General features: G+C 39.4%; 1 protein-coding gene across 1 annotated transcript in view; it reads right to left on the bottom strand.

Moving 5' to 3' along the window:
• LOC110048170 (isocitrate dehydrogenase [NADP] cytoplasmic-like) overlaps positions 1-14,288 on the bottom strand; it is an 83,854-nt gene that overhangs the window by 47,697 nt on the left and 21,869 nt on the right. Inside the window, exon 4 of the mRNA XM_089295673.1 lies at positions 13,598-13,758. Within this exon, the coding sequence (XP_089151799.1) occupies positions 13,598-13,758 (161 nt within the window). The remainder of the gene's footprint in view (positions 1-13,597; positions 13,759-14,288) is intronic.

Here is a 14,288-nt window from a genome sequence, read left to right as displayed (position 1 = left end):
AAGTATTAGAAAAGCACTAAGTTATAGCCGAGTGCTGCACCAGTTTCTCGGGCCGAATAAGTCTTATTCAGTTTGTGTTATACTCTGCATTTCAGGTAGCAAAGAAAAAGAACGAGATATAAACAGGGAATAGAAAAAGAAAAGGCGACCAAGAGGAATCAGAACAAAGCAGAAATATAACGGCAAAGAGAAATAAAACAGCTTAGCAAAGAAGTTGAGGTTGCAACCGTTTGTTCTCTGTAACCGTACCATATTGCTTTTTACTTACACAGTATAATGTATAGTCACTGAGTTTCACATCGCCAAAGATTCAACTGCAAGCAAAATTCTTGGTCTTTGCTCATTGCTGCTCTTGACAAAAAAGAGCGGTATAATTTGTACTCATTGCATACAATGTCACCACAGATTTATCTTAAAGGATAATGTTCGGCGGTCTTCATCATAGAAGCACGAGGCATGATGCTAAGACAGAATAAACCCGTATCAGTGACATTTCCAGGGCCGCTTATTCGGTTGCTTAGCTTTATCAAGATTTGATTCTCCTCTGGGTCTTTTTATCGCCAGGCAATATATTGCAAACGAAGTGGTGCTTATGTTTTAATTTGTACTCAATGAGTATATGCCACAGATTTCTTGTGTAGCACAATTCTCGGTCTCAATTTTGCCGACCTAGATCTGGCTGGTATTCAGTCCGACACGACCCCCAGCAGCGTTAATCAGGTCGACGCTTGAGACAAGAATGGAATTAAAGATTGTTGTCCAGATTCATAGTTTTACCGTTGTGGGGAGAAACATGAAGCTTCAGCCTGACGATTTAGAGATGCTCAGTGTTTTAAATGCGGATGACAAGGGCACTCAGCCAGTGTGTCATGGCGAGAAAAGGCAAAAGAAAACGACGGGCAAAGGAACTGATTCTGGAACGCAAGAAGGTAAACATACCGGTTCATGAGACAGTAAGCTAGCAAAGGGGAAGAAGCAGCCTACACATTTCGTGGACGAAGTTTCTGGGGAAGGTGTTTATGCCATGACAATGTACCACATTCACGGACAAAGCAAATCCAAGACATTCAAAGTGACTGTGGAACTTTGTGGTGAACCACACAAATTGGAGATAGACACTGGTGCGACCAGCACCGTGTTGAATGAACAAATGTACAAGTTATGTGACAAATTGGAATTGAAGAGTTCAAAGGCCGCATTAAGCACATACACAGGAGAGAAAATACCAGTGTCTGGTGAAGTACTGATTCCTGTCAAGTACCAGAATCAACAGCATAATTTACCAGCCATGGTGAGGAGTCCTGGACCCAATTTACTTGGAAGGGACTGGCTTCAAGTGATTACGCTTAACTGGAACAGTATTTTCAACATCCAGGAGGGCAACTGTCAGCTGCAGAAGATCCTAGATGCACACAAGGACACTATTGGCAAAGGACTGGGCACACTGAAGGGCACAGAAGCCAAAATCTCTGTTGACCCAAGTGCTCCACTCAAGTTCATGAAGGCTCGTCCTGTACCGTATGCACTCAAAATGAAAGTCAAAAAGGAACTGGATCAATTGCAGAGCGAAGGCATAATATCTCTGGTAGTGTTCACAGAGTGGGCGGCACCTATAGTTCCAGTGGTGAAAAGAGACGGATCAGTGCATATTTGTAGCAACCATAAGTGTACTTTTAACCAAGTCTCAAAGTTGGATAATTATCCAATCCCCAAGACTGAGGACTTGCTTGCCACACTAGGTGGAGGAAATAAATTCACCAAGCTGGATATGTCACAGGCATACCAACAGTTATTATTAGATGAGGAATTGAAGAAATTCACTACAATCAACACTCACAAGGGACTCTATCAATATAATAGACTACCCTTTGGGGTTTCGTCAGCACCTGGAATTTTCCAACATACAATGGAGAATTTATTGCAAGGCATCCCCTATGTTGTCATGCAAGTTGATGACATCTTAGTCAGCAGCAAGGATGACCCAGATCATCTAGCCAACCTAGAAGCAGTGCTTAGTCAGCTCTTCACAGCAGGATTAAAGCTACATTTGGCAAAATGTCTGTTCGTGTAACCTGAAGTCATGTACTGTGGGTACATAATCAGTGGCAAGCTTTCCTGGGCATGCTCAATTATTACCATAGATTCTTACTTGATGTAGCAACCATCCTGGAGCCTTTACACCAGCTCTTAAGGAATGGATCAACATGGCAGTGGCAAAAGGAACAACAGGAGGCCTTTGCAAAATCTAAGGAGCTGTTGCAGTGAGTTGAGCTACTAGTACATTTTGACTCAGCCAAGGAACTTGTACTTGCCACTGATGTTTCCGATTATGGTGTGTTTATCCCACAAACTGGAAGGAAAAACTGAATGTCCAATAGGATACATGTCCAGATCTCTAAACGGAGCTGAAAGAAATTATTCGACCTTAGAGAAGGACATGCTAGCCATAATCTTTGGAGTTAGGAAGTTCCATCAGTTTCTTTATGGACACTCATTCACTATCAAGACGGATCATAAACCTTTGGAGGGTTTGTTGAATGAGAAGAAAGAGATTCCAGCGCTTGCTGCATCGTGAACCCAGTGATGGGCACTGACTTTGTCTGCTTACGAGTACAAGATATCATACAAGGCTGGTCAGACCAATGGTAATGCAGATGGCTTAAGTAGGCTACGCTTGCCTGAGATGCCCGAGTCAGTCCCAGTTCCTGGTGAAACAATCTTGTTAATGGAACATTTGGAAGGTACACCTGTACATAGTAGCCACATCAAAGAGTGGACCAAGAGGGATCCAGTCCTCTCGCAGGTGCTACGCTTCATCTTAGAAGGATGGCCAACCAAAAACAACTCTGAAGAGCTAAATCCTTACTTCACCAAGCAAAGTGAATTAAGCGTAGAAGATGGCTGTGTACTTTGGGGTGCCAGAGTGGTTGTACCCCGACAAGGAAGATCGAAAATACTCACTGAGCTGCATGAGGCCCACCCGAGCGAATCACAAATGAAAGCGTTGGCACAAAGCTATGTATGGTGGCCAGGCATGGATCAGGAGATTGTGAAGAAAGTGATGGGCTGGGACGAATGTCAGTCAAACCAGAGTGCACCCACAGAAGCACCATTACACCCCTGGGAGTGGGCAGGACTCCCCTGGTCAAGAATTCACATTGACTATGCAGGGCCTTACAAAAAAGAAATGTTCCTTGTAGTCATGGATGCATACTCGAAGTGTTTGGAAATGCATCGCATGAAGTCTATCACATCAACTGCCACAAATGAAAAGCTGACAGAGATGTTTGTTACACATGGCCTACTAACAACACTCGTTAGCGACAATGGTAGCAATTTTACCAGCTCAGAATTCCAGGAGTTCATGAAGAATGGAATCAAACACATCAAAGTGGCACCTTATCATCCTGCCTAAAATGGCTTGGCAGAGAGGGCTGTGCGAATCTTTAAAGAAGGCTATGAGAAGATGGAGAATGGAAGTGTCCAAACAAAGTTATCACAATTCCTCCTTAGTTACTGCACCACCCCTCATAGTACGACCGGAGTTCCACCAGCAGAAGTATTCATGAATCAGAGATTGCACACACAGCTGAATCAGCTTGTTCCAAGCATAGCAAATCGCGTTAGGAATAAACAGTCCCAGCAGAAAGCAGCACATGATTACCATGCTAAGGAGACGGAGATTCTAGAGAGCCAGACTGTTTATGTCAAGGATTTCTGGAACAAGAAGGCCTGGACACCAGGGACTGTCATGGAGAAAACTGGTCCAGTGTCAGCTCACGTTCAGCTGGACAACGGGACAGTCATCTGGCAGCACTAAGACCATGTTCGAAGCCATGAGAATGATGTGGCGGAGGAGCCAGTTACAAGTGTGACACCCAGTGTGACACTGTTGGTCTTGCCTGAATGTGATGCAACACCACCCACCCCTGGTGTTTGTGACCAACTTGAGGTTCCTTAGTCTCCACCGGCATCACCTACTCAGACACCCATTAAAACAAGTTCTCTGGGGACACACCCTGTGCGGAAAAGGGCCAGACCTGGAAACCTGAAAGACTACCTGTGTGAATCGTGACTTTATCACAGGGACTGTGGTTGAAAGAGAGGACAAATAGTTTTTGATTTAGTTGTTCCAATTTACATGAGGAGTTTATGGATGAATAACATGTAATTCTAGAGGGGAGGAATGTTGTGATTGGCATTTCTCCATGACCATGTGATGTACATGTATTCATGCTTTACTGAATTAATGAGTGTATGTTTGGATTCACTTGTGGCTGGTCATTACAGTTAGAATTATATTGTAACTCACATACCTTTCCGTTTATCAGTACCCCACATTCTATTTTGTGTTAAATCGTACTGTAGCTTGAAATTTATGTCAATTGTCGTCCGAGGGCCGTCCGAGGACTGAAATTTTAGGCTAGTAGCAAACTTCCCCAACTCCGTCCAGGAAAAGTTTTTCACTTGCATCACGTGTGAATTGCACGCGCAACAATTTGTGGTGTTGTGGCACGAACATATTTCTGCTCTTGAACAAACTCGCTCGTCTACTGTTTGTGAAGTATTTTTAATGATAGTAAAGCATGTTTCCTTAAAATAATTTGTGCCTGGAGATTACTTTGTTTATATCAACAGAATTTGGTCAGAAATGTTTCTGGATTGGCGTTGCATACGATGACTTCGATTAAACAAACATGGACAGAATGTTGTTTTTGTTTTCTTGACAATTTGACATAGAGACAATTTCTAACCGTAAGTAGTTATTCGCTTGCTTTGAATTATATTATCTATATCCAGTTCACAGATGATTAATTAGAATCATTGTTATTGCTTTCAAGTGCTTATGGTGCGATATAATTTTCACTCTTTAGCTGATCGCATGCTAAGTCAGTGACCCTTCGATTGAAAAGTTGAGTGCTTGAATTAAAAGTTTGGCTAACCATTCAAATGCTTGAGGTCATCCGTTTGAACACATGATGAGCTAACCACTCAAACGCTTCAAGTCATCCGTTCGAAAATTTTTGCTAGCCGTTTTAACGCTTGAAGTTATCCGTTCGAAAATTTTTGCCAGCCATTCTAACATTTCCAGTCATTTGTTCGAAAATTTTCGCTAACGGTTCGAATGCTTTGCCAAGCCGTTTGCTGAGATTCAGTAACCATTAAAACGTTTCTGGAAAACGTTTAAACGGTTTTAAAGGTGTTTACTATCTGTTTGTTATCCGTTTATCATCCGTTAATTTTAGCCTGTTTAACGGATAGGAGCTAATGCACGTTTTCCTGTGTAAGGTCACAAATGTGTTCAGTGCGGCTTCTGTAATGACAAAACACCAGGTTCAGATGGCCTCACGATCAAATTCTACCACCTCTTTTGGAGCTGTATTGGTAAGTATGTCGTTGACAGCTTCAACTACGCCTTTCATGAAGGCAGTTTGTCAATCTCTCAAAAGCTCAGCATCATTTCGCCAATACCTAAGAAAAATTAAAGTCTAGAACATTTAAACTGGAGACCCATCTCATTATTTGCTAAACAGACTATAAATCGCAACCAAAACGATAGCAGTACGTCTGGAAAAAGTTTTGCCCTCGATCATTCATCCGTGCCAAACAGGGTATATTAAAGGAAGATATATATGAGAATGTATTAGACTTATTTCAGACACGATGTTGTTTGCAAAGCAGAGAAATATCCCCAGTGCTGTGGTTTTTCTTGACTTCAAACAAGCATTCGATAACCTCCAAAAATGTTTAAAAGCTGGGTCGGCGTATTCTATCACAACATTTCTAGTTGTATTCTAAACAATGGTTTAACCAGTGAGCACTTTTGCATGCAGCGAAGTGTCAGACAAGGCTGTCTGCTGTCCAGCCTACTTTTTAAACTCGTGGATACGCGAAGCGTAGAAACGTGTTTCTTGCGGGGACTCCGATATGCAAATGTGTCACTCACTCACTCACTCACTCACTCAGGTGTAGACACTGTTCGTAATTAGTCGGCCCGAACGAGAGCGCCTGAGGCCGATGCCATGTTGGAATAGTAACTGAGCCCGACGCCATATTGGAATAGTAACCGTGCAATCAGCGCGAGCCTCGCTATTGTGTTTGCGTGGTTACTACTCAAAGGATGTATCGTGCCAGCCTGAATTGATGATTTTGTAGCTTTTACACGACCAGTAATGTTAGGTGTTTCGCTAAACTGAAGTGGAGTTGACTACGAATGTTCGAATTAGTACTATGGCCAACTTGAGCGCTGAATTTCATGAGCATTTGACTCATCCAGGCGTTCAAAATGACTAGGAGATGAGCATTTGTTTGCTGGAAAGTGACCTACTGATGTGGTAAGCTTTGATGAGAATGTGTATTATTCGAGGACCTTAATGAACTTATATGAGCGAAACGAAAACTTCTCAATGAACGAAACCAGGACAAACATTGGCACCATTATATAATATTGTAATTTTATAATTAGTAACATCTAAACCTGAGGCCAGCCGAAATATTGTTTTGAATATACCTTGTGTCAGCGTTGCAGTAGTCTTTGACTTATTATCGTTTTACTTTTCAAGTTTGGCTGATTAGATCTCCTGTGAGATCCAACAGTCAATCGAGTAGTCCACGTTCAACCGACATCGAGTCAAGTTTAGATTAAAGTTGCGTTCTCTATACTTGTCTTGTTTATCTTAGTATTATATTGATCTGAACTCTGAGTGGGTTGTGAAATGCACATAAACTTGGAAAAAATTCCCAAATACTTGATTTTGATAATCTTAAATGATTTTTACCTTGTCTTGTGTTTACACTTTTGCTTCCTGATTGAAAAGATAACAAATGGAAAGAAACCCCTCTGTGAGCTCGTAGGAGCACATATTTATGGATGGACAGATTTTTTGGATCAACACTGAAAATGCTTGCAAATGAGGCTACTTATTTTGATGTACTTCACATGCAATATATATAGAGAGACAAGCGGTTCTACATTGGAAAAGAAGTGCTGTCTCATAACAATTCTTACTTATAGCCTTGAGTGAAATGCAATGAAAAAGGTCTGTAAGCTCGTACAACTTGAATACTTGTAAATTTCCCCAGCAGGTAGACAAACATCAACATCAAGATCTGGGTGTGTGTGTGTGTCGGGGGGAGGAGGAGGAGAGTACTCTATGATTTCTTTGGCACGAGTGTCCTCTGTGACCCAAGAACCCTTAGCCTTTACCACTCTCTGTTCAGCTGCAATTTTGCCACCCTAACTATTCTGTAATATGTGTGCAACAAAAGCCAACGAAAAAAGCCTACGCTTTGTGAGATAAGTGCGACCATGCGTGGTACGAACGCGGCTTGTTTTAACAGCCTTTAAAAATACACCAATAATTGCAAGTTCACCAACATGTTTCATCTCTATATTACTTAATCCACGAGTTTGACGATAGGTCTCCTTTGATTGTCATTGGTATAGAGATTCTTGGCTGCACAATAAGACGCTCGCGTTCCATCAAAGGGCTTGAAATTGAACCCAGGAAGATGTGTAAAACTGGCACAGTATGTGGATGATACCAGCATTATTGTTAGAGATGCTCAATCCATTCACAATCTCTTTGACCTGCTTGCAGTGTTCGAAAAGTGTTCAGGAATGAAAATAAACCAATCAAAATCAGGACTGCTACAATTAGGATCAAAACATTTCTGTAAAGATAAAATTTTAAATCTGACTCTGCTTGATGAACCTACACTTTGTGTTTAATTCTCTCATGACGAAAAGAAGGCTGAACAAAAAAACTTCTTCGACAAGCTGGATCCTTTGAAAAAAATTCTTAATATATGGTCATCAAGAGACATCACACTCTATGGAAGAATCAAATTAGGTAACACTTAAGCGCTTTCAAAACTGACACTTGTTTGCAGCGCACTTAAAACTTCAGTATCGTTTTCGGATAATGTCAACAAAATAATATCTAATTAAATATGGAAATACAAACAGCCAAAAATTAAGAAATCCACTATTATGAAAAGTAAAGAAGGCGGACTCAAAATGACAGATTTTACAACGTTTGATAAGGCATTAAACTTATGTTGGGTGAAGCGTCTTTGCTCACCTGATGAGTCCCTGTGGAAGAAAATTCCAAACTTTTTGCTTCCTAATGTAGGTGGTTCATTACTCTTTCAGTGCAATTATGACATCAAGTATGTGAAACTAAACTAATGACAATTTTCTGAATTTCTATATGAATTTAATCTCGTACTGGCAAAATTTAAACGTCACTGTGCCGCAATGAAAATTGGATACTCTGAACCAAATCATCTGGAATAACAGGTTTATAAAAGTTGGTAAACTGTCGGGGTTTTATGAAAACTAGCATCATGCTGGCATTGAAAAGCTGTCCAGTCTGTTAGACAAGAATAAGAACCAATTTCTTACTTTCAATGGTTTTCAGCAAAAATTTCAACTAAAATGCAACTTCTTACAGTATTATGGCTTGCTGTCTACAATACCCCAGCAATGGAAAGATATGATAAAGCATCCTAATTCACAAGAATCCGCTGCTTCTACCATTGACATCGATAGATTGCCTTACAAAACACTCTACAATTTAACAATTTCAAGCAAGAACCTTCCTCCCCCAACTTCTGACAGCCAACTTATAATTACCACTTGTGGCTTCGTCAGCAACAAAAGACACGTAATATACTCATTGCCATTTCAAGTCATGTGTCACACTCACAGTCACACTTGTTTTGCTTTCTTCATTACGTTCTTCCCCACGGATTTCCAAGCAAAAGAGAGACAGCTTGCAGTCTATTGAGGACATCAAGATCAACAATGTTTAGCTGCTCTTGTGGAGTCTAGCAGCCCCTCTAAAGAACGATCTTGTTGGACATTCCAGGACCATGGACTTGGTTTTCAGCCTGACTCTCCCCACAAGCCCATCTCTCCTGATTGGTTTTACTTTGAGAATGTGACCAAGGGGCCACAAGTCTTCTACCATGAGTACAATGTCTCCAGTTTCAAAATAACACCTTTATCTTTGCAGTGATTGCCTTCTCGCTTATAAACTCCCAGATACCGACTTTTCAAAACAAACTCCAACCGAATGGAATAAAACTAAGCATAAGCTCACAAGTATGCATTGCGGACCTATTTTTTATAAGTGTCCAAGTCCTCAGTTCATGCAACATGCTTGTGTTTAAATCAAGTGTGACAACAAATAACAGGCTTAGAACGTTGAAGTGACGGGTTTCAGTCACGTAGAAAAATCTAAAGATGACAATGAGTGGATTAAAAACTAACCTCTAAAGCACATTTTCTGCAAATATGCAAACAGGTATAAAACTCACAAAAACAAGAAGATCTGTTAGATCTTATAACCACGCTTTTAAAATTTAACTGTTTTCTTAGCACTACAGTCGCAATGCAGTGCACATTCCAAAGTAGTCCTTGATGATTCATTTATTACTGTAGACATCACATCACTTGATCAACACAAACTGTATTATTGCACTATCAGTCATAGCCATTGTGAAATCTCCGATAACGTAATGGTCTTAATCACTTTTCTCGGGTTATGTATGGGCATGAACGATATAAACGATTCGATAATAATGCTATTAACAACAGCTTTCTTTATTAAAAGTCACAATTAAATTTAATTGGTTTTTCAATAAGTAAAGGGGTAGCAAAGTAGTCACACGAGCCACATAATTCAAGAATTACATTATCCACGGCTACCTTTAGTATGGTGGTTATTTCCCTACCAATGACGTAATCCTTGCATGTTCTGACACATTCTTTGCTTGGCTTGCAAATATTTAATTTTCCTTCCGATCTATGAACTCGCTGTGATGAAACAGCCAAAGAATTCACTTCATTTGCCTAAACCCACAAGCAATACTCGCAAAATTGCAAATAAATTAATGACCGTTGCGTCTGGAGAAATAAATTTGCAAAGTAAACAAGATCTTATTTGTCATGTAGCGAAAGTGAAAGCTGCAATGTCAGCGCATTCCATGGTTGATGTAATACTTTTTTTTTAGCATATTTGTTATCCCCTTCGAATCTAACGCTTCAATAAAACCAAAAGAAAACATATTTTACACACAATAAAGAAAACAATATCCATAACATTGTCCCTGTATTAATGTTTCAACAGCTTTTAGTGAATAAACATCACAGGTTGCATGATTCAAAATTTGGCCGAGAGGAAGTTTGGGTCTGATCACCGACAAAACTAAAGAAACAAGAAGATCTTTTAGATCTTACAAACGCACTTTTAAAAGTTAACTGTTTTGGTGGCACTACAGTCGCAATGCAGTGCACATTCCAAAGCAGTCCTTGATGACTTATTGAGTTCTTAAGACCAACATCACTTGATCAGCACAACCTGTATTATTGCAACTGCAGTCATAGCTGTTGTGAAATTTCCAATGACGTAATGGTCTTATTCTGGAACTTTCTTCGGGATATGTATGGGCATGAACGATATGAACGATACAATAATAACACTATTAACAACAGCTTTCTTTCTTAAAAGTCATGATTAAATTTAATTGGTGTTTTCCACGAGTAAAGAGCTAGCAAAGTAGTCACACGAGTCACATAATTCACAACTTCCGTTATCCACAGCTACCTTTAGTATGGTGGTTATTTCCCTACCAATTACATAATCCTTACACATTCTGACATGTTCTTTGCTTGGCTTGCAAATATTTAATTTTCCTTCTGATCACCGAACTCACCGCGATGAAACAGCCAAAGAATTTACTTCATTTGCCTAAAACCACAAGAAATACTCGCAAAATTGCAAATAAATTAATGACCGTCACTTCTGGCAAAATCAACTTGCAAAGTAAACACGATGTTATTTGCCATGTAGTGAAAGTGAAAGCTGCAACGTCAGCGCATTCTATCGCTGACGTAATACCTTTTTTTTAGCGTATTTATTTATTCAATTGGGATCCAACACTTCAATAAAACCAAAAGAAAATATATTTTACCCACAATAAAGAAAACAATATCCGTAACATTGTCCGTGTATCAATTTTTGAACAGCTTTAGGCGAATAAACATCAAAGGTTGTGTGATTCAAAATTTGGCCGAGAGGGAGTTTGGGTCTGGTCACCAACAAGAAAAATAAATAAATAAACCACAGGTAGAACATGAACCGCGCTCAGCCCATGGCTGTGCGGTTCATTAATATTGTTAGGGCTATTGTCAATACCTCACTGTATATTATATACCACCATTAGTCCGATCAGGGCATCAGGCCAGATCAAATTGCATTTATAATGCTACCAGAATTGTATGCTTGTATTCTTTTTAATCAGTTTGCATGTTATTTTTAGCATGAGAGTAGCCCGTGTACAGGCTAGCTTGAGGGCATGGTCTAAACTTTGAAGCAATACGCAAATTACCCAGAACTTATTCTCACTGACTGGTTTTTGATTCCTCTGATATCACTCTTACTTCATTCCATGAAATAAAGCAACAAATAGCAGATTTAAGCTTAAGTTGTCTTAAATACAGAGCCACATAAATGACATGGAATTTGAAAGTGTGTGACCTGTGTTAGGAAACCTTTTTGATAAAGGATTGTAAATACTGAAGTCCCAAAAAAATAAATGTAACCATAACATAAGTAAAATCTAGGAATCACAATTAGCCAATTAAAAACTATCATGTAATGTGCATTTTCCAAGAGTAAGCAAACAGGTATAAATTACAAAAAGACAATTGTCGATAAGGGTTGAATCGGCCCAGATCGAGGCAGATTGAGTTTTATTCGCTAAACTAACAGAAGTAAAAATCTATCCTGTCTACTTGATCTACATGTAACATTACACTTGTTTGTTTTGGCCATGGATTTCTTCACACTAAACAAGTGACACAAGGCAGCCCAGGTTGGGGCCTTTAATTTAATTGATTCTGTGACATTGATGAAGTATGTCATGTCTTCAAGATATGACTCCTGTTCTTTTGCTATGGGTTGAAGGAGTTTGTCTACAAATGCAAACAGCCTTTCAGTCAGACCATCACATCCAGATATTATGGGTCTTCCAACTGGAGTTGGTTTGTGAATTTTTGTAAGCGTGTAGAACACTGGTGTATGACACAGGTTAGGTGTTTTGATAAAACCATAGGTTGGCCATGTCGTCAATATAGTCATGCTGGTGATGTAATCTATTTTTAGAAACTGTGTGTGATGCTTCTGTTGTACCCTTAGGAATGTCTTTAAACCATAGGACTTTCAAAGGGTTTGTAGTGTTCAAGGCTGTCTACCCGATTTGTCCTTCTAGAATTTTATTGTAAGTGTTTAAGACAACCATTCATGTTCCCTTGTCTACTTTATTTAAAATTGATGTTGGGATCTTCTTGTAGCATTTTCAACCCCTTTTGTTCTGTGTTAGGCAGATTGTCTTTAAGCTTTGTAAGTTGTATTTTGGCAAATTGAGCTTTAACCTCTTCTAAGTATCTTTCAAGAGCCACTGGTGGTTGGACCAGCCGAATCTAGCTTTGTACGATGACAAAGAGTGGCACACATTAATTTTTCTTTCTGCAGGAAAAATATGCATAATTTATCATTCATGCCAGACCATAGTGGTCAAGCTCTACGCTTAACGAAGACCCAGATCTAGAGGAACATATTTCGAAACACAAATAATAGAATCGCAGTTCGCATAACACCATATGGAACGACTCAATGTGTAGATACAGAAGAGAATTGTTGACACAGAAAACATAATTTGCAATGAATAATCAAATACAGGGGCAACAAAACAACAGCGATGTTTTGGCAAACATATTATTGAGAACATGTTGAACACAATTCGTAACATCAAAAACACCAGTGAAAGCATTAAAAACTGCATTGGCAAACAGCATAACTAAATCTCAAACTTAAATTTGGCAGTAATCATCCCTCAAATTTTTGTAGGGGGTCTTCATTTTCATAGTGGGTCTTCGGGTCTTCGGTTTCGGGGTCTGTTTTTGACACTACCCTTGGAAATTCAGAAACCTACAGTTGTAATTGGCTTCCTGGCTGACGTCACAGCTACATTACATGTAGGTCCCAGATCTCCTTTCAAGAAGCCATGAACCAGAACATTGCAGCTCCAAACCTTCCTAAATTCATGAGGATTTGATGGATTCAATCAATTTTTTTTAATCTTCACCAAATTAAGTATTCTTTTCAAAAAGAAATAGAACATATTTGAGGTTAGAGGCACTTTAAGAAAGCACACAAGAGGTGTAGAAATATATTTGGTTCAGGTTTTTCATAGGTTTGCTCATTCTAATTCTGGTTCATCAAAAACCTGAATAATTGACAGTCAATTTCATTCCTTTGCATTATAAATCCTTAGCTTCAGTAATACCTTGATCTTTGCTGCAAAACCATACAAAATAGCTCAATTGAATGAGAACAAAACAAAGGCTACTAGATAGCAAGGAATGTCTTTCTGTTCCTACGCAACTCTTCAAATCGAGTAAGACATACATTGACCTGTTCACCATGCCTTGTTCTTGTCTTTCATTTACATAATTATTGCATTTCAGACTGTGTTGAGGTTAACATGTTATTTAAATACTTATAAGTATTTGCTTGTTACAATGTACCTGATCACCATGAGCATGCCTTCCAATCACAATTGGCTTCACCCATCCCGGAACCAGTCTAGGAACTTTCTGGCAAATTATTGGCTCTCGGAATACAGTACCCCCCAATATGTTACGAATTGTGCCATTGGGACTACGCCACATCTTCTTCAAATTGAATTCTACAAAACAGACATTGAGGAAACAATGACAATGTTATGACAAAATATTCTTGTTCCCAGATCTCACGTGAGAGAAGCTGAAGGTAAGATCTGGTCAAATCCAATTTGTACCATGTAATCACCTGTCAGGAATGTGACAGGTGAGGAAGAGTGCATGCCAAAAATAAAGTCCCAAAATGGTGGAACAAAAGCCTCAGAACCTCAGGGGCGTAAAATTTATAGGTGAAGCAACGTTCCAATATTTTAGTGTTAAGGTAAGTTAAGTGTGAGTTTGCTTCTGGGTTAAGGTTAGCTATCAAGTATTGTAAGTGGCATCCTTGCTCGTCATTGAAGACTTTACGCATGGCCAAGGCGCACTTGTCAGATATTGAATTTGACTACGCTTTGAAGTTTTCCTTAAATGAACATGGATAACCTGCATAATGATATAGAGTTAAAAACTAAATAATTAGAGGCTTTGAGAGTAGTGGTGCAGCAAAAGAGAGATGTTTTAGCCATCCTCCCAACAGGATGACAATAAAGTGTGTATG

The sequence above is a fragment of the Orbicella faveolata genome, unplaced genomic scaffold, assembly GCF_042242905.1.
Source record: "Orbicella faveolata isolate gen_17 unplaced genomic scaffold, um_ofav_v1 contig_26, whole genome shotgun sequence".
Taxonomy (NCBI): domain Eukaryota; kingdom Metazoa; phylum Cnidaria; class Anthozoa; order Scleractinia; family Merulinidae; genus Orbicella; species Orbicella faveolata.
This window is presented reverse-complemented; position numbering and strand designations above follow the sequence as displayed.